The sequence below is a fragment of the Etheostoma cragini genome, chromosome 1 (genome assembly GCF_013103735.1).
Source record: "Etheostoma cragini isolate CJK2018 chromosome 1, CSU_Ecrag_1.0, whole genome shotgun sequence".
NCBI classification, from domain to species: domain Eukaryota; kingdom Metazoa; phylum Chordata; class Actinopteri; order Perciformes; family Percidae; genus Etheostoma; species Etheostoma cragini.
Genome location: NC_048407.1, coordinates 6,664,063 through 6,684,394, shown reverse-complemented (window position 1 = coordinate 6,684,394; position 20,332 = coordinate 6,664,063). Strand labels below are relative to the sequence as shown.

General features: G+C 38.3%; 1 protein-coding gene and 1 long non-coding RNA gene across 2 annotated transcripts in view; one reads left to right on the top strand and one right to left on the bottom strand.

Moving 5' to 3' along the window:
• Positions 1 to 730: 730 nt before the first annotated feature.
• Positions 731 to 20,332, bottom strand: part of aldh1a3 (aldehyde dehydrogenase 1 family, member A3) — a 36,629-nt gene continuing 17,027 nt past the window's right edge. Inside the window, exons 6-13 of the mRNA XM_034876497.1 lie at positions 12,763 to 12,891; positions 9,092 to 9,205; positions 8,094 to 8,196; positions 7,647 to 7,831; positions 6,058 to 6,222; positions 4,503 to 4,660; positions 1,702 to 1,776; positions 731 to 1,610 (exon numbers count right to left, since the gene is read on the bottom strand). Coding sequence (XP_034732388.1) covers positions 1,541 to 1,610; positions 1,702 to 1,776; positions 4,503 to 4,660; positions 6,058 to 6,222; positions 7,647 to 7,831; positions 8,094 to 8,196; positions 9,092 to 9,205; positions 12,763 to 12,891 — 999 coding nt within the window. The 3' untranslated portion in view covers positions 731 to 1,540. The remainder of the gene's footprint in view (positions 1,611 to 1,701; positions 1,777 to 4,502; positions 4,661 to 6,057; positions 6,223 to 7,646; positions 7,832 to 8,093; positions 8,197 to 9,091; positions 9,206 to 12,762; positions 12,892 to 20,332) is intronic.
• Positions 5,841 to 16,715, top strand: LOC117948856. Its single transcript, XR_004657579.1, has 3 exons — positions 5,841 to 5,947; positions 9,975 to 9,976; positions 16,703 to 16,715. It is a non-coding gene; the product is annotated as an uncharacterized LOC117948856 (long non-coding RNA).

Below are 20,332 nucleotides of genomic sequence, written 5' to 3'. Positions count from 1 at the left end.
ATGCTCTGTCATGTACAGCATGCTCTTCCTCTTTTCCCGCAAGCATTTGGTTTGTGTACAGACATTGCAAATGCAGTTATTTGGCAACTTGTGCATGGCTTACTTGTATAAAAGATACATTCCTATCAGGTGCAAATAAGGACAAAGAGTGCATTTGATCTTTTTAATTCAGAATTTCTTCTTAAATACAAAACTAGTGTAAGACAAAATGCAGAGACAGTATTGTTTCCTGTGTGTGATAATTAAGAAGAACTCTAACATATGTTGGAGGAAAAACGTAGCCTATCCAACCAATGATAATATGCTGCTGTTACAGTAATGACATGGTACTGGCGAGTGACAGGAAACACAGTTCCATCCAACCTTCTCTCCTCAGAAGAGTGAACATTCATATGAGATCACAGCAAGTTAGAATCAGCGCATGGAATTAGAAACCCAAACTATCTGCATACAGCAGCTACTCAATACTTACAAAAACATTAAGAAAATTCTAATTCCTGACCTTCCCCCATTGTCAAATTCAAGATTTGATGAGATTTCAATGGAATTCTTATTCCTGGTGTGTCCCCACCCTCCTCCCTCAAACCATAGGGCTAGAGTGCTGTCAATCTGACATTTGTGATTTCCATTGGATCAGAGTACTGTCACATAGCTCCCTGTTCTGCCAATCGTCCCAGATGTTTTCACATGGCCCATTAATGTTTTCATGATGACTATCCAAAATTCAAAAACCATGGAACCAGCACTGGAATAATTTTTTTTTAAAGTGGCAGACTGAGCCTGTAGAAAATGTGTATTGTATTCAGACATACAATTTGTTTAAAATTAAAACAAGTGAAATTAACAATGAATGTGATGTTCCATTTAGCAGAATTACATTGTGTTTTTCTATCCTGTCCAATATTTCCTATTTTCTATAAGCAGATTTTCTCTGCTGTATTCTCCCCCTGACTGATTATTGTCTGATTTCAGATTGGTATTTTCCTAGAAAGAACACTGTTGCTTGGTACTAATTATGCGTAAAATTGGAATTCCAATGAAAGAAATTCCCCGTTTAAACCCAAGTAAATATTCATTCAATTTTCATTTAGTATTGGAAACTTTAATGATCATTGACTGGAAATACATGTTACAGTTGTGCATGTTCAGCTGAGCTTCTATGGTCTGAGTTAAGTCAGTTATTTGTCTAAATGTACCAACTGAAAACTGTCTCTATTTTCCCAATATTACTGTGGTACCAAATTACATATGTTTGTCCGAGGGAAGTTCTGAATAAATTATTGGAAAATTCTTAGAAAAATAAAACCTGTAAATAAGCCTTAGCAGTTTTGAAGCCTTTTGTCACCTACAGAGTATCATGGGGAAGGTAAACGTTGATTCTTGCTGGGCTCTGATATACCGTATAAACAAAATGACATATTGGCCTAACCCTAACTCAACATCAAGAGCTTGACTAAAGACAAATAAGGGAGTGTGTGCGTTGGAGAAAGTTATGATGTAATGGGCAGTGCAGAGCGCTGGACATCTTAGGCAGCTCTTCTCACAGAGTTTCACTCAGTTTGATGGTCACTGCTTTTACCTCAGAGTACTCAGCCAGGGCATACTCTCCGCTGAGATGACAGAGACGACACAAGAGGCATATTAGGAAATAAACAGATATCATTAAAGACTTAAATGTGAAGAAACAGCGCTGATACTTACAGCTCTCGTCCATTGCCTGACATCTTATATCCTCCAAAGGGAGTCTGGGCATGAAGGGCGTTATAGCAATTTATCCTTAACAGAGAGAAAAAGAAAGAAATGGTTTGATTTTAGTTGTTGACAGCTTAGACTTTAAACTTTATTGTTCCTTGTCACGTACAATTATATTGATTGGTTCAGTGTCTTGCTTAAGAACACTTTGACATGCAGATAAGAGGAGCCGGGGAACGAACTGCCACTTTTTGGTTAGAGGACGACCGCTCTATCAGCTTTCATTTATTAAAGGTTCCATATCATCCCCACTCAGTGTGTTCACATGCAGTTTAAAAAAAGCAATTATGTCCGGGTTAAGGCAATACCTCGATTTCTCAAACATCATTTGAACACCTTATCCCGGTTAACAGAGTTAAAGAACTCCTACAGTAACCAGGGTACTCCATGTATGTACCTTAGCTGGGTTATAATCAGTTTAAGCATCTGTACATGGTTCCAACTGCCCTTCAATCAGACATCCTCCATCACTGCGCTATGAGTCGTAGTCATTACCATAGAATAAAACCCTAATCATTGGGCCATTGGCTGTAAAGAACCTGTGTTCCATCTGTTTTACTGCCTGCCGAGGCAGCAGCGGACATTGGGAGATGGCTTAGAAGATTGTCCATCTCTGGGGCTGTCAACGCTGTGTCTTGGCAAAAAAGTCGAGGGACTGAGCAGCCCCCAGTGTGGCTAACGTTAATGTCAGTTAGCTAGCTAACAAAGTTAGCTTGTTAGCTAGCTAACAAAGTTAGCTTGTTAGCTAGCTAACAAAGTTAGCTTGTTAGCTTTCTAATTCCACCTGACACTGGTTACAGATAACGTTATAATGAGCCAGACAAGTTGTCAGTCATCTGGCCGGAAAACTGTGCTGTCCTACGCTGAAATAATGTAAATTAAACATTAAGTTGTGAAATTTGACTAATTTAGTGATCGGTCTTTGTAGTTTTGACATAGGTCAACAAGAAGAAAAAATGTGCATTGGCAGAGCGCCAACTACTGTAGGCCTTCCGGAGGTAGAGTTATTCCTGTCATTCTCCCCATTCTTCCCCGCTCATGTGTACGGTGAGAACTGGCATAACCTGCTAATTCACTTAACCATACTCCGGTTACTGCTGTGCACGTAAACGCACTGACTTATAGGTTCATACTTTCATTTTGGGTTTCTACTAGAACATTTAGTTTTTATGTTCACCCTTTATTTTTCTTATACTGTCCTTCTGAATAAACCTGTATTCACCCTCTGTTTGAAACGTTCTGTTTTAGCGCCCCCTCCCTAAAAAAACCCAGCCCAGACGTCCTGACAGCTCACCTTTTACAATATGGGACCTTTAAGTAAACATAAATAAAACTTTTTAAAGGCCTAACTAAATTCAAATCAAATGAATAAACCCTTTACCAGCAGTTAAATTAAATCCAGCTTGACCCTTTATAAAAGAATAGTTCAAAATTTCATTTCATTTTGAGTGTAAGACAAGAAGATAGATATTAATCTAACATCTGCGTGTTGACCTTCCATTTTAGATTGAACATGCCTGTCACCCCTTGAGGTCACAAGTTACCATACTGTATTGTATGTTGTTTGTTAATTTAATTTTTGGTTATAGGGGGATTTTATTTCTGGCAAGCAGTTTATTCACTCACACAGCACTAGCTTACTGCGGGTTGCCAGATACAGTCAGCTGGCACAGGTTTAGGATCCACTGTGATAGCTATATTAGGTTTATGTAGTGAGTCACACACATCACTGTCACATGTTACTTCTTAACACACAAACATACAGTATAAAGATTTCTGTCATTCAAACAACTCTGAGTTGTGGTTTAAAATGTTTACAGATATTTTAATAAAAATGAAGGTTATTATTCAGGCTCAAGGGTATACATGCAGGTAATGGATACAAGGTTCGTTAGCAACGATTAACTCTGATTAGCGGTTAGCTCCGGTTAGCTAGCTAGCTCCGTTATAAAGATATGGAGCGATGGAGAGGGATAACAACCAGACTCTGACAAATGACGTTCAGGGAGGTTTTACAGCAGCGTGGCCACAGTGTTTCAACAGAGCCGCAGTGTTTCAACGGTTTTATTGGTACAGTTAATCCCACGGCGAAACCACCGCCAGCAGCATGCTACTACTAACGTAACGATAGCCTCAATTGCAACATTGTGTGTGTGTGTGTGTCTGTATATATATATATATATATAGGCCTACTGTATGTACAGTAGGTACTATTTTTACTGTCAAGTAAAGTTCAAAGACAGTTTTTAAAAAGTACAATCCACATGTTAATATATGTTTATTACTATAAATAATAATTGTGGTAAAGCCACATATTTGTTTTTATATTTCTGCAATCTTCACTTTAGTTTGTGTGATTTGTTTCTGACTTTCCTATGCATGTTTACACCAGTCTTGGTCATTGGTCAATATTCTACTGTGATTGAAGTAGTTAAATAAAAGATGTTATTCATATAAATTCATTCATCACCTGATTTCATCATCACATACAAGCTTTGTTTAATCTATCTAATCTTGCGTTGTTCACACTATACAATGATGTATTGCTTGTCTTAATAATACACATGACAAGAGCTTCAAAAATAAGCGCATATTAATTCGTAATCGCAGTATTGATGGAAAAAAAAATGCAAATAGATCATTTTCTAAAATTTTTCAGCCCTACTTACAGTATGTGGAGAAATTGAGATAGAGCAATGGTTTTTCAAGTAGTGATATTGGTAGAACTAGGAGTGTGAATAGGGACTTACCAGACAGTGCCAGTCTCCAGGGCTGCAGACACAGACAAAGCTCTGTCCATACTTTTTGTGAAGACTGCTGACACCAGGCCATATTGTGAGCTGTTTGCTCGCTCTATAGCCTCCTGCGGGCTTTTAAAGCTGAATATACACTGCACTGGACCGAAGATCTGAGAGGGGAAAGATATCAGTAAAGACCAGTCACATGATGAAATTAATAATAATAATAAAAATAATCAGCTTTAGTTGTATAGCACTTTTCATACACAGAATGCAGCTCAACTTGCTTTACATTTGGAACATTTAACACAATAATAAAAAGAAAATAACAATACTAATAATACTAAATTTTGAGGGTAACGCAGCAAGTTGTTGCGGTAGTGTATATATATATATATATATATATATATATATATATATATATATAGGCTTTGCTTACAAATGCTTAGGCCCCATTGATGTGGACTAAAAGAGGTTTGCCTTAGTAGGTACTTAGTATTTGTTGTGATTATGTGAATTTATACACTGTACAGACATTTAAGGAACACAACGACCAGAAAATTGGCAGCCTTAACCCTTAACATGAGGAGTGAGTCACTCGACAATTAAACTGATTTGTTTCTGTTGTTTGCCGTCCCCTCTGGCTGCCATTTGTATATAAAAAGAAACATAAATGTGTAATATAAACAGGGAAAAGCTGGACTAGTTAAAAAATACTTATTTAAAAGAACTGTACTGTCTCATCAAATCTTTCCTTCATTTAAGATTTGTAATGTTTCAAAACAACAACAATCAAGCTTTTGTTTGTTAGGTACGCTGAGGAAAACCTTTTTGGTGTAAGCTAGAGAATAAATGAACATAGAAAGAGTTCTTTGCACTTTTACAAAAGCGATGGAGTGGCAGTAGTGCAGTCTGTGGGGACTTGGATTGTTGTATTGTCCTATTTCAGTCACTGTGGGCGTAAGTGTGTTAATGTCCCAAACAAACTGTGTTTTGAAGTAACATACGCCACAAGATGGCAGTACACACACACACACACACACACACACACACACACACACACACACACACACACACACACACACACACCCCGTATAGGAAGTGCAGGGCACAGAATTTTTCACAAGGTCCTGCAAATGTTTCCCAATAAAAGCCTTGTTTGGAAATGAATAAATTCAGCCCAATGAAACGCTGGAGGAAGGGCAACAGGTAGTGTTGATCTGAATAAACAAAATAACGCAGTAACATAACTTTCACAGGGAAGAGCAGATCAGAAAAGAATTTATGCTGAAATATGGTCAGATATATCAAAAAGAGTGAATTACAAATAAAGGCATGCATCTAATAAAAGTATGCTTACTGTATACCAGGCTATTTAGAAATTTAGAAAGGATTTTCAATACGGTCTAATATACAAAGGCTCCTCTTTCTATTAAACTGATACAGAGATGCTATATGTCGGGCCTAGGTTGATTCCCTGTTGATTGTGAATTACTTTCACACACTGACACTAACCCCATCCCTGTATGTATAAGATTAATTTGTAATGAATTGAAACATGTTGTACTTCTTCCTTGGCGATGCGCATGTGGTCTTTGACCCCAGAAAAGATGGTGGGTTGAATGAAGAGGCCCTTCTCGCCCAAAGCTGCTCCTCCATACTCCAGCCTGGCTCCCTCCTCCTTCCCACTCTTTATCAGGTCCATAATCTTGTCAAAGTGCTGTTGGTCAATCTGGAGCCATCATCAGGAGGGCAAGTACACAAGGGAAGGAAACGGATAAATATTACAGGAATCCTACATGTTGTAAAATTCACTTGTTTGCTATCGTTAACAATCATTTTAAGATTAATGTTATAGTAGGATGGGTTTTTGCGCTCACACAGAACAAGGCTAGCAGACTTTGAGGAGATATTTGCTGAAATTGCTAAGAAAATCAACACATCAACAAACCATATAACGATGTCAGTCCTTTAGTCCTACCCTGTAATACCACGGGAGAGTTTTTGAATGTAGCGCCCCTAGCAGTGGCATGAAATATGACTTAATATCCAAACCAGAAAATGTAAGGGATTTTCAAACACATCATTAACATTGTAAAATGGTTGCAGCATGGTTAGGTTTAAGCACAAAAACTACTTTGTGCTGTCTTGGTGTTACTTGTAAAACTACAGCCAAGCTCTTTCAACCATACATACTGCTCTGTTTTGGTTGAGGTTGCAATTTTGCCAGTCAAAGGTTACCAAAGTTTAGCTACACGCAATGCAAAGATGCTAATTTGCTTAGTTTTACATTTTTGTCTTATTCTGTCTAATTGACTAGATGCATAAAAAAGCAGAAGAATAGCAGAATGAGGGTCACCATTGCTGACAGGCCATCAGAAAATGTGACCCTTTTGTACCTGGAAACTAAACAAAAATGTGGAGCATTTTCTCCCGTTTTAAAGACTGAATAACATTACAGAAATCAACTGTAAAAGTACACTGTAAAAGTATCATCCATGCAACAGTGCCCCCTCTGGTCACACTTTACGATAGTAACAGAATTTGCTGTAACACCGGCCTGCAATGTAACTGTTTGGGTTCACTCTCACAGCTCTCATAGTATCAGTAGGCAGCTGCTTTCAGTGAAAAATCTCTAAAAAGCCAATGTAGGAAATAGGCTTAGCAGAAAAGAGCAGGTGTACACAGTTTGTTGTCTTTGTGTCTAAGTAAATGATGGAAACAAAGTTTACTGGATAAACAAAAATAATCTTAGTCTTTACAAAAAGGTTGTCAAACACTTCTGAGCCTGTCAGTAATAAAAACTGCACTTATAGTGGAAACAACTGACAATGCACATTTGCCTAATATGATTTCATTGCAGCCCAGTTTGCAGCAGATGATTACAGTGTTCTCACCTAATACTTACAGACCAATTTTAAAGATTGCTGATTTTTGATTCTGATTAGCCACCCGGACACCAATACATGGGAAATAGAGTCTAAGTTGACAAACCCCCCAAAATTAACCAGATGAAGTTTGCCATATCAACTTAATAATATGTCACTGTCATGCTAACTTGTTTTGCTTCCCTCAAGAGTCCAGAAAAATCTTATGTAAGAGGTTTAGGCACAGCTTGTCTGTTAGTATTTTATGATGTTTATTGTCTGTTCCTACCTGTGGCCCGTGTGATGTCTGGGGGTCCAGCGGGTCTCCTATGACAATCTTCTTGACGTTTTCTATGCTGCGGCTCACAAACTCCTCATAAATACTTTCATCCACAAAGACACGTGATGCAGCAGTGCAGCACTGACCCTGGTTATATAAAGCTCCTTTCTGAGTTTCCTCCACAGCCAGCTGCACTGTAGACACACACACACACACACACACACACACACACACACACACACACACACACACACACACACACACACACACACACACACACACACATTTAAACTCATTTTCTTGGAGAAAATAACACCATCTCTAAACCTTTACATATAATTACTCTGGAAGTTGAAAGCTAGATTTTTGATGGATGTTTGGATGATGGACAACATCTTGATGTTGCATTCCATTACTCAAAATGAGAGAGATACAGAACGGAGCACATTTACTTACAGTCACAGTCAGCAAACACAATGCAGGGGTTCTTCCCTCCAAGCTCCAGAGTCACTCTCTTCAGATTACTTTTGGCTGATGCTTCTTTGATCAGTTGGCCAACCTGCATGCATGAGTATACAGGGTCATACCTTAATGCATTAAAGGTGATTCTGAAAAAAGAAAAGCTTTACGTGTAGTAAAAGATTAAAAGTAAGTCTTCAGATGTACCCAAGTGCTGGGGTTTTCAACTCCATGCAAAAAAAATCATTGAGGGTATTTTAAGAATTTCCCCTTTGCATAAGAAAACGTATAAAAACAAATCTTGAGTGAATAATATTTTTTAGGAAAGTCTACAGAATTTTATTTTAAGAATTGCATTGTTGTTGTATGTTTATACAATAAACTCCATCTACATCACTGTGTTAACAGTTTGCTGATGATGACAAATTCAAGCGGAAACCCTTTAGGCCTAAAAAGAGAATGCTGAAGTGTAAAGCTGCATTCTATCTCATTTCCAGCAGAGGGCAACTCCGCTGGCTCCAAAAAGAAGTCTGTTTGTATAGAAGTCTATGAGAAAATTAGCTTACTTCTTACTTGATTTACTACCTCAGTAAACATTACACAATCCACAAACCAATGGGTGACGTCACTGTTGCTACGGTCACTATTTTTGCAGTTAATAGGCAAATCAGATTTATATGTACTAAAATCTAACTAAACAGCTCAATAATTAACCTTTGCCTCAATCTATAACATGGAGTGTAACATGTTACAGCATGTAGTTTGATTATAGTTTGCATGAAATGGGGCTCTTCCACTGGTGGAACTTTGCCAGGGGACCAAGAACCTTTTTAGGAACATGGGAACCTTCCTTGTGTTTCAGGGACTACATTCACTTAGTGTAAAATAGTTCAAATAAATAAATCCCCTGATCCACCAGTATTTAAGAGTATTTTTCATTAATTTGTCAAAATGATGATTATGCAGCAGGGATGTGTTTTCATACACTCACACACCTCTGTAGAGCCAGTGAAGGCCACTTTGTTGATGTCCATGTGGCTGGCGATGGCTGCTCCTGCTGTGGGACCAAACCCCGGAACGATGTTCACTACTCCAGGAGGGAACCCCGCCTGACATGGCAACATATTTATAATTTTAGTATTAGAGTTTGTACCTACAATTAAGGACACCAAGTTTGCGTCCTCTATAATCGTCATATCGTAATTTATTTATTTATACAGGGAAAGCGCAGAATAAAACATTAATCTTGTACAGCAAGAGAATATGCGCATTGTGTGCATTGTCCAGCAGATTGCTATTTTCCACCTTTAGTCCCCAGGCAGGTTGATGGAAAAATACATAGGAAATTAGTATAGTGAAAGAAAATTATTAAATAAAATAACAGAAAAAGGCAAAGAGACAATGTACAAAACAGATAAATAGAAACAGGGAAGTAGTTTCAACAGGACAGGGCGGGCTGCCCCCCAACACCCAACACACACACACATGATTCATAGATGTGTACATTTTTGTCTTGACAGTAGCCAACGCTTAGCAAGATGGGAGAAGGCGTGGGGACTTCTACATGAAATAATGTCTGTCAGCAGAGTCTTCCATTGAGTCATGGCAATGCAAGAAATGATGACTTCCCAAATGCAGTTTTGCATTGGGGTACACTACACTCACCCCTTGTAACCGATCTTGTGTTTCTTGTTGACTTCTCAGAGCAGAGTGTAACATATTTTCTCAAGAAAGGAGCATTGTGAATAATTTAAAAAATTAAGCAAACATTTGAGTGCTTTGTCAGATTCTCAAAGTTTAAAATTTCATATTTATTAAGTACATGACAGTGATGGTAGCACCGTGGGTTTTTATCATGGATTTTGAGGGTACTTCAAGTGGTTTCAGAACTGTTTTGTTTGACTGAGACCAGCTCGTATAAAAATGTGGTATAATCATAGCATTCAGATACATACGGGAAGCCTCAACTGTCAGTGAATTCCTCATGTAATCAGGTTAGCTAGGTTAAATTTCATTGTGTTTCCCAATTTTTTCACATGGTTATTAAAGCTTAGAGTTTGGTCGAAGGTAACACACAAGTAAGTGAAGTTATCCACATTTTTTATTGTTTGCCCATTTACTGAAACGTCGGGGCCTTCTTTCAGTGGGAGCTTGTTGGTGAAAAACATGGTTACAGTTTTTTCTAAGTTTAGGGTAAGGCTTAAGGCACTTTGTTAATGTCTTGCAACCCTTATATGTTCTTACCATGAGTGTATATGACAGTGTCATCTGCATACATTATTATGTTGACATCATCACACAGGAAAGGCAGGTAATTTATATAGATGCTAAAAAGTAATGGCCCCAAGATTAATCCTTGCGGTACACCCAGTGTGCAGGCTTTAAGTGGAGAAAGTGTATGGTTTACACGCACACACTGGTGACGGTCACTCAGGAATGATTTGATCCAGTTTTCAGTGTTTGATGAAAGATTGTAATTACAGAGTTTGTGAAACAGTTTGTTATGACAGTATCAAAGGCCTTGCGCAGGTCTAGAAAGAAAGCACCGACCACTCCTCCTTGGTCTAAGTTAATTTTAATGTCCTCAAGGAAGTAGCAGCAGGCCGTATCAGTGGAGTGTTTTTAATTGAATCCAAAATGCAAAGGACATAAAAGTGCCCTGGATCAAGGTGGAAAATGAGTTGTTCTGCCACTGCCTTCTTCAAGACCTTTGAGGCTGCTGGGAGTATAATAATGGGGCATTAGTTACCGACCTCCTGAGCATCACTAGATTCATGGACTGGAGTTACAGTAGGCGTTTTAAAATTACAGAGAAAGATGTCTTCATTTATAGATTGTTTATTATTGTAGTTAGTGTTTAAATTACAGACTCTTCAAGTACCTTTAAACATGCAGTGTCCAGGTAGTGTATATCTTTTGGCCTTGCTGTTTGACAAGTTTGATAATAATGAGTACAGGTCCTTCGCAAGTACATGGTGGCGGAGGGTCTCTTGCTGGAGCCCTTTATCTAGAGCTGAATGCTTTCATGTGTGTGTTTTTACTTCCCGAGTATTTTGTCAATGCTATTTCCTTTATCATCCCTGATAAGAGCCAGCAAAAAGTTGCCCTAGCCTTTCTATGTTGCTGTGTAACCCTGTTTCTTAAACTTTTAAAAATTAGATGATAAGTGCTTAATCTTGACTTTAAAAACTTTTTTAGAGCTTTCTTTTTATAATGTTCCATAGATGGCTACCAAACCAAGGCAGGTTGTGTTTTTTTTTTTTTTCTTAGACATTGTTTTTGTATATCTCAGCACAATAGTCTTAAATCCATCATTAGATTGATAGATAGATTCACAGGATTTGTTATCTTGTCAGTCCATCTTGTTTCCTTTATTTCTTTTACAATGAGTGTGAAGTCTTTTTTTGGGACGAAAGATATATTGGGATTGTATTGGATACTTACTTTCAACAAATTTGGGGATTTCAGGCTGAATTCTGAATTTCACAGAGTCAGTATATTTAAACGTTTATACCTTTAAGCTAGCAAAAAAAGCATTATTAAGGATCAGTTCACGTCACTGGTCCCCAAACTTTTCAGCTCCAGACCCAAAAGGTAATTTGGTGTGTCCCCAGGAACCAAACTTAAAAAATACATCACAAATTGCTATGACAACTAGATTTATAAATTACTAATAAAGAACACAACAAACTATTAATTCAAAATGAATATGGAATGCATTGCATTGAAGATAAAACATATTGAGGCCTCTCCTTTGCATTTGGTATTGCTTAGTAAACCTAAATCCACAATGCTGCGATAGCTTGGTTGAAGCAAACGTAATAAACTCTTACTTGTATTTTCGTTTTTCAACATTAAACACGTGATCGAGAGCGAGGGAATCACATAACTCACACTCAATGTTACAAGAGCGTGAAAATCTTTTGCACACGATTGCGAGAAGAGAGTTTACCGTGGGCGGGGGATAATAATGAATGAAATGATTGGCTTAAGTAATGGAGAAATTATTGAAATAGCTAAAAGTATTGGCTTAAAGTTAACTTAATGACTAATGGTTGAAACCATTAGCTTCACCCCAAGTAGCAGTAGCCTAGAAGGCTTGAAGTAGTAGGATGGCTGACCAAACCAACCTTAATATTGACAGTTCAATTGTATGAAAATCCACTTTTACATAGCGGATATCTCATATAGTTAGAAGATACATTTAGAAGATGAATTGATGAAGGGATACCCAGGTTCATTTGACAGGGTTGTGGGGTTACCTCAGATCAAAAAGGTTGGGAACTAGTGGTTTAAATTAATGTTTTCATTCATTTCTATCTACATCTACTATCTACGGTGTAAAAACTATAGTTCCATTGTACATATTTTTTAAATTGTATTTTTTCCTATTCTATATGTTTATTGTCTATGCACCAAAACACCAAAGCAAATTCCTTTTCTGTGAAAACCTACTTGGCAATAACCAGATTTTTACGGGAAAAAAAAGGTTTAGGTCAAGATTGTGTCCCCTGCTGGGAACAGAAACTACCAAAACATAATAGAAGCAAAACAGATAAATCATATGAGAAACAGGATTTTCCATAAGAATGCAGGCCCAGAATCTGTTCTACAATAGGACTATCAGAGATTTAAAGTCTAAACCTCTCTCAGCGTGACATCAGACCTCTATGATGAGCGATCCAACGTGTAGGGCTGTGAGGGGGGTCTGCTCTGCTGGCTTGATAACCACAGTGTTTCCACCGCTCAATGCCGGCGCCATCTTCCAGATGAACATCAGCAGAGGAAAGTTCCACTAGCATAGACAAAAAAGTGTTAGTGTTAGTGCACAAGTCAGATTAAAGCACCCTGTCACACAGAAAATGCCACAGTTAGACCTGTCAAGCTGATAAGAAGTTATTTATGAAAACAAGTAATCTTTATTTACATAGCACATTTCAGTCATGCCTGTTGTGTTCAAGAAAAATGAACATAACCAACTGTTGGAGATTGGAAACGTTTATTTTCATACGATAATTAACATTTGGAGATATTGGTCATGGAAATTTGAGTATGGGTCCTTGAAAAGTCATGGAAAAGTTTTTAAATTGTGTCCATGAAAATGTGTGGGAACACTAGTAAAAAATATTAGCTGGATTGCTATGTCTTGTGTGCACTTGCTAAAATGTTAGGCTGTGTTAGTAAAGTTGTCCACTCGCTGTTGTTTGATCCCAAGTATTGTAATTATATGTTATTATGTGTATGGCTGCCCATAGTCATAATAGAAGTGTATAAGTGAATTGCACTCTGAAACTGTATGACCCCTAATCAAAAAATGCCAATGTCGCACAATGTTTTTTTTTCTGCTATAGAGGGTGAATTTATAATAATTGGGTGACTTTCATCAAAAAAGTTAGTTGTTTCATCTCCAAAGCATTTTCTGTCTGCTATGAGACATCATTAGGGCAAATCACATTCATTTACACATTCAGGCCAGCCTGAATAACCTGCAGCTCTGCACTGCCTGTTACAGACACTGGAATATTTAGTTGGCATTGAAGGAATCGCACTTAGCTGGTTTAAGTCCTTTTTATTTGATCAATCTTAATTTGTTGTTTGTTGTTAACAATGAATCCACCACACGCTAAAGTTAGCCATGGCATTCCACAAGGCTCAGTGCTTGGACCAACACTATTCACCTTATATATGCTTACTTTAGGCAATATTAACAGGAAACACTCAATTAACTTTCACTGTTATGCAGATGACACCCAATTATACCTGTCAATCAAGCCAGATGAAACCAGTTAGTTAGCTAAACATCATGCATGCATTAACAATATTAAATCCTGGATGAGCTACAACTTTCTGGTATTAAACTTAGACAAAATTGAAGTTATTGGGCTGGGACCTAAACACCTCCAGACCTCATTATCTAAAGATATAGCTACTCTGGATGGCATTGCCCTGGCCTCCAAGCCTGGCTCTGCCCTCCTACGTACTTCCCTCAATTTTCATTTTGCTTCAGTACTCCGTCTGGGTTTGCGGTATAGTCTTGGGTTTTCTCGGCCAAAGCTTTTGGCGGTCCAATCAGCAAACAAAGGGAGTAGCTGAGAACGATGACGTTGAAATTGTGTGCTAGTTTGAGATGTATTTCCGTATTGGAGGCGGAGAAAGATGCAAGTAAAGCTATTCGGTCCGTTGTGGATTCGCTGACGAATATCCAGAAGTTAAAGCCCGAGCAAGAACAATCTTTGCTGAGTTTTGTTGGTGGCCATGATTTTGTGATTTTGCAGCTCGCTCTGTCAGTGGTGAGGGAGTTGGCTGGCTAACGCTATGAGGCTAGCGCTAGCTAAAAATAAGCCTTGTTTGTCTCCAATCTTGTTGCACATGCGCATGACATATACGTAACGACCAAACATTAGCGATTGGTTATGGCAGATCCAGAGTGGCTCTGGGCAATAGTTTTAAACTTCAACAGAGTACCCACTTGTCAATGGAGAGAGGCCAGACTATCTGTACAATTGAAATGTACGAGAGTCTGAGGACAACTAGGACCGGGCTACTGGCCTCCAGCACTATTGTCAGAAATCTAGGAGTTATTTTTGATCAAGATATAAAGTCCACTTAAAGAAGGCCTCAAGAACCACATTTTTTCACCTTTGTAACATTGCCAAAATTTGGCAAATCTTGTCTCAAAATAATGCTGAAAAACTAGTCCTTGTATTTGTTACTTCCAGGCTGGATTATTGTAATTCCTTACTATCAGGTTGCTCAAATAACTCTAGAACAGCAGGGGACAGACACGGCATCCTTCTCTTCTCTACTTCTCTTCATAGTCATCAGATTCATCTACCAACCCTTATAGAACTGGCTCAGTTTTGATTGCACCAGATCTTAATTATGCTGTTATAGTTTTAGACTGCTTGGTTTGATATTATAAACAAAATTGAATTGAACAGAATTTAATTCATGTAACTGGTCAACACAGCCATCAGTCAAGATAATCAGCAGTTGCGGCAGCTAAAGTAAAGGATCGCATTTCATGCTAAAAGACAACCAAATAACCACTTAGTTGTGGATTTATTGTTCTGGAATCATTGCATAGTCTCCAAAACGTCACTGGAGTTGCACCAAAGCCCTCTTCGGAAAGATCCTGGTGTAAACTGCCATGCTGAAAACATGAGGGACAGCTAGAACAAGGCCACGTTGAAGCCATGTGGAACAAAGGGAGATTTTGTGACTTGATTTTTGGATTCATATTTATTTATCTATTTTACAAAGACACTATAATTCCAGGATGGATTAAAAAGCCTTTGGATGGCCTACAATCACAAGGTTGAACCTTCACATTTGTCGGCTGCTAAACAAAAAAATTTTAAGTTTCTGCACGGTATTGATCTCCTGTATTGTATGACATACAACATGTAGTTTTGCTATCGTATCCAGAGGGTTAATTTGAGACTATTTCCAAGTGCGTTTTGTTATCCCCATTTTAACACTTACTGCATCTCACTTCTGTCTATATTGGCAAAATTTTAATCCTGCCTTTGAGTGTGACTGTTTAGAACAGCTATTACTAAATTATGTAAATTAATTTGTTTTAACATGGCATTGCACTGCACTGTACCTATTTGTTCACCTTTAAAGCAGGCCATGTCAACAATAATAAAAAAAATAAAACAAAACCAGGCCGTGTCAATAAAAAGAAAATCTTATTTACAATGGTGGCCGGGCAAAAGGCAATGCTCCTTGGAGATGGAGGTAGGGGCTAACTTCCTGGACAACTTTCTCTACACACCCCAACAACATATTATAAGTCCAACATGGCCCGGAAACAACTTCGGAAGGACGTGCAGGCAACCTTGCTAAGCCGGCTGCCACTGCTACCTGGACATGGATGAGCAGTGGAAAGTAATTACCACAAACCAATGCCTCTAGTAAACCTGGCTCTCTAGGCCCCCTGGAGGCACTACCTGAGAGGCAGAAACTGGGGCTAATAATCCAAGCAACACACACAACACATTCTCACTTCCATCGCATAAAATAAGGAAGCTTAGCCAGGTGCCTTTGGCGTTGTTATGGACGCTAAAAGTCTCCTTTCATATCTAAACATGCTTTATCTAAACACGCTTGGTGTAAACTGTTGCTGTCACTTTTGACGCTCTGGGTCTGGATATGTTTAATTGATATGCGGCACAAGAACGGGACAGTTAGGTTTAGGAAATGATCGTTGGTGGGCTTGTAAAAGGTACGTTTCCGTGACACGTGGGACAAGTCCGAGACAGTTGGGGTTAGGAAAAGAAGAACGGGACAGTTGGGTTTTCAAAAAGAAGTATGGGACAGTTGGGTTTAGGAAAAGATCGTGGGTGGGTTTTAGTGACACACTGGACCAGAACGGGACAAAGTGGGACACCCGGTCTTCTGGATGAAAGTCCTGTGTGACCCATCCTCCATACCCACCAACCTCCATTTTGGGCAATCATTCTACTCGCTATGGTTGTTGCTCTTAATACTACGTAATCTTAAACAGAAAATCCAATTTATCATTTGGATGTTGGTCTGAATAGAATTTACAAGATAATAAAAAGATTGGAGATAATTCAAAGTAAAAAAATTCAGAAAAGAGGTAATTTATTTTCCACTTGCTTATTTCCATGTTGGAAAACCAATCGACAAATAATTGCGCACTCAAAGTCAAATTAGACAGCAATACATGTGAGTTCTGCATGTTTATTGTTTAGGCATTGCTAACTTTTACAACACTTTGGAAACATTCAGAGCCATTAAGGGATCTTGGGATCATAAGTAGGGAGAAAAGTTTCCTGTTTTCCTCTGACAATGACTCATGCTGTGTGTGCCCCAGCACCACTTTCAGTAATCACACAAGTCCTTCAGTATGTATTTCAGTTTTATGATATAATCTCCCATGTCAAAGAACAGCCGTTTTGATCCTTTGTTGCCAAAGCAACATTAGCGGTTATAGGCTAATAATCAGAGATAAAAACTATATGGCTGTTTTCTGTCATGATATCATGTACATGTCTGTCTGGATCACAAAGTGCAGTACAATACGGTGAAACACCAAACAATGCCACACCCTAAATCTGATGAAGTTATAATCAAAAGAAAAAAATACATATATTCCAATGTGTGAAAGTAAATCCGAACAACACAGGATTGGAGCTTTTTTTTCCTGTAAGAATAGCCCTAAAGGGATTAGCAGACAGGAGGTCTTGTTTAGAGTAAAAGATTAAGATAAGGTTTCTGGTTTTACCAGGGTTTCATTTCATCCTCACATCTAGACTCGCTTGTGCTTTTAAATTGAGAGCAGTTGCTATTAGAACTACACATTTATGATCCCTACTTCTCTGGAAAGTTGAGTTCAGTCTTTAGTTCTCCCAATTAGGCCTGAATGTAGTTCCAAGAAAAACAAAGATATTAGCACTGTCAATGATAGAGCCATTATGTGCTGTAAGTTCAAAGGTCCTTTTGCATTAAAAGAACACCGTAACCGTTTTTGGACAAGGCCAAGACCGTAATTCCATGAAATAAATAATAAAAAAAGACTTTAAGTTTGAGTCAATTTCCCTGATCGTCTTTTTATGTTATAGGCTACAATACATTCTGTGAAATATCAATTCAAAGAGAAAAAATATTTATTTATTCTGATGTTTAACAATAATTATATTTTGCTGCAATGATGGTTTGCATAACCATGATGATTAAGTGGTATGGATGCAGTAGGGGAAACTCTATCTTTGCTGTAAGTATACTCTTCTGACATTCTACGTCCATTTCTGACAAAATGTGGGAGTGGAAATGAGGCTTGTGTGCACCCAGCTCCACAATAATTCAGACTTATGAAACAAAACCAGGCATACATGCGGCTTTATAGATCGGACAAAAAGAATGCGTATGCATATTTCTTCATTTGTCTCAACCAAAAACACTAAACCGTACTGACAGAAAAAGAGTCAGAGGAGAAAAGGGCGAAATGAGCTGTAGCAGTGCAGACGGGGCCTAGCAGACAGTGTGGCTGCAGGGCGGATCATTTTTTGAGTAGTCTTACATTGCCAGACCTTCCTCCACACAAAGAAAGCAGAAGGTAACAGAAATCTGGCTGAAATGAGGGAAATCCAGAGGAATTTCTGGCGGCACCTGAACAATCCCGGAAATGAAACCTCGATACAAATTATTTTCTAAGGAGCAGTAGGACAGATTTAGGGGGCAACGGCAGCTATGGCCATCGTCTCGCCGTCAAATTCCTGCTGTGACTGTGACACTGTTTCCATGACTCTATATGCACAGAGCTGGAGCAAACCAGGAAGAGACAAACATTTGATTGGCATATGCAGTGGGTAACCACTCATTAAAATGAATAGGCACAACCTTGGAATACTTTATCTAGTTCTAATAAATCCTTAGTCCAGTGTAGAAAGGGTGTAATTCGTTTAGTCTGATTTAGTTTAAAGACTGAAACAAGGGGAAACTCAGATGACACAATACATTGTTTGTCATTCCTTACATTTTTTTTTAAATCCGCCACCCCCGTGGTTAAGGTCTTGCCATTCTCAAACTCTGTTCCCCTTGGGAAACATCTAACTTTGAGCTAGAAGCTACACGAGGAAAATGGTACATTTTGAGTGCCAACAAGCCAGGCCTGCTTGGTTCTTTCAGGGAATGATTTTAAAGATTTACAAAGAATATGTTTACTACATCAACTCTCTGACTGACCTAACTCAAACTCACCAACACAGGTTCCCGAGAGTATTTAGCAGAGCCACCATCACTGCATCCAGAGACGTTTGTGATTGCTTTAAAGAAATTGCATACAACCCAGATGTTTTTTCTTCCATCCTAACATGAATGTATGATGTAGCCAGACCTTACTTCACAGCGCTGGGTCTGGCAATGGGAGACTAGTAACTGATCATGTACATTAGGGATGCACTGAAAGGAAAATTCTTGGTCAAAGCCAAAAAACCAAATGTTTTTTCCGCTTGTTCCATTTATTTTGCCAATGCTTTTTACCATTGCTTACATAAAAACATAAATTAAACAAAATGTGTCTCTCTTTTCAGAGAAAAAATTAATTAGGCGTATCAGACTACAATTTAACACTGACATTCCAGCATACATTATGCCAACAACATACAATATAACCTAACTTAAAACAACCTAACTTTCTTAAAAAATAAATAAATTTATTTTTTGAGCCCCTCTACTTGAATAGACTAGGCCTATTAGCTGAGAGCTGAATGTAATGTACTATGTGCTGTCTCCTTCCGTGTTTCGAAAAACAAATTGTTTTACAGTCCTAGATGCTTTACAATCCTGCCGACATGCTTGCGTCATTTATACAGCGTGCACACCTCTCATACTACCCTGATTGATATTTGATCGCGTCATGAAAACGTTATTGTTTGGTGAAGATTCATTGGGCCTTTTCATTTATTTGGCCAAACACCGAAAGTGCTTTTTTGCGGTTTTTGGCCAAATAATGTTGGTAGGCAAACATTGGTAAGTGCATCCCTAGACATGGTTAAAATCAAAACACTGTTAACTGTTGATAGAAAACAAGAAGTGAACAGCTGTCTTGAGTGTCAAAGTCAAACACTTTCTTGACCCAGCCATCCACGGAACCATTCTTTTAAACATTAATAATACTCACATTTTTAGGTGAGAACAGAGCTTAAGCCTACACTGAATTAGTCACTAGTTCGTGAACCCAACGAGAAAATAAGAAGTAATGGAGTTCCAATCCATAAAGCATCATCCCACCGGGAGTTGCTCAGCAGGGCATACAGCACAAAAACTTATCCCATTTCTGCTTCAGCTTTTTGTAAATAAAAGGTTAAAAATAATATAGAGAATCATGCAATAATCAAAATGTTTTCTTTATACTTATACAGTAGCTGTTTCTTTTGGAATTAATTTTTATGGCAAAAAGTATTTCCAAGTCCCAGAGTGACTGTGCACTTTGAGGTTTGGATCTCTGCACTGATCCACAACTAATAGCCATATTTTCTGACACTGGAGAGGACAGCAAAAACACATAATGGTTTTTCACAAACTGTCAGAGCACTGTCAGTCTTTAGCTCTGATGCCTTGCTTAAAACACATGATGATTACTAACCATATGTAGATACACACAGATAGATAGATATAGATATACCACAGTACAAGAAGTGTGTATCATAGCAGTGTGTTGAACTCATTTTGGGTTATGAATACGATATTGTGCAATGTTCTGT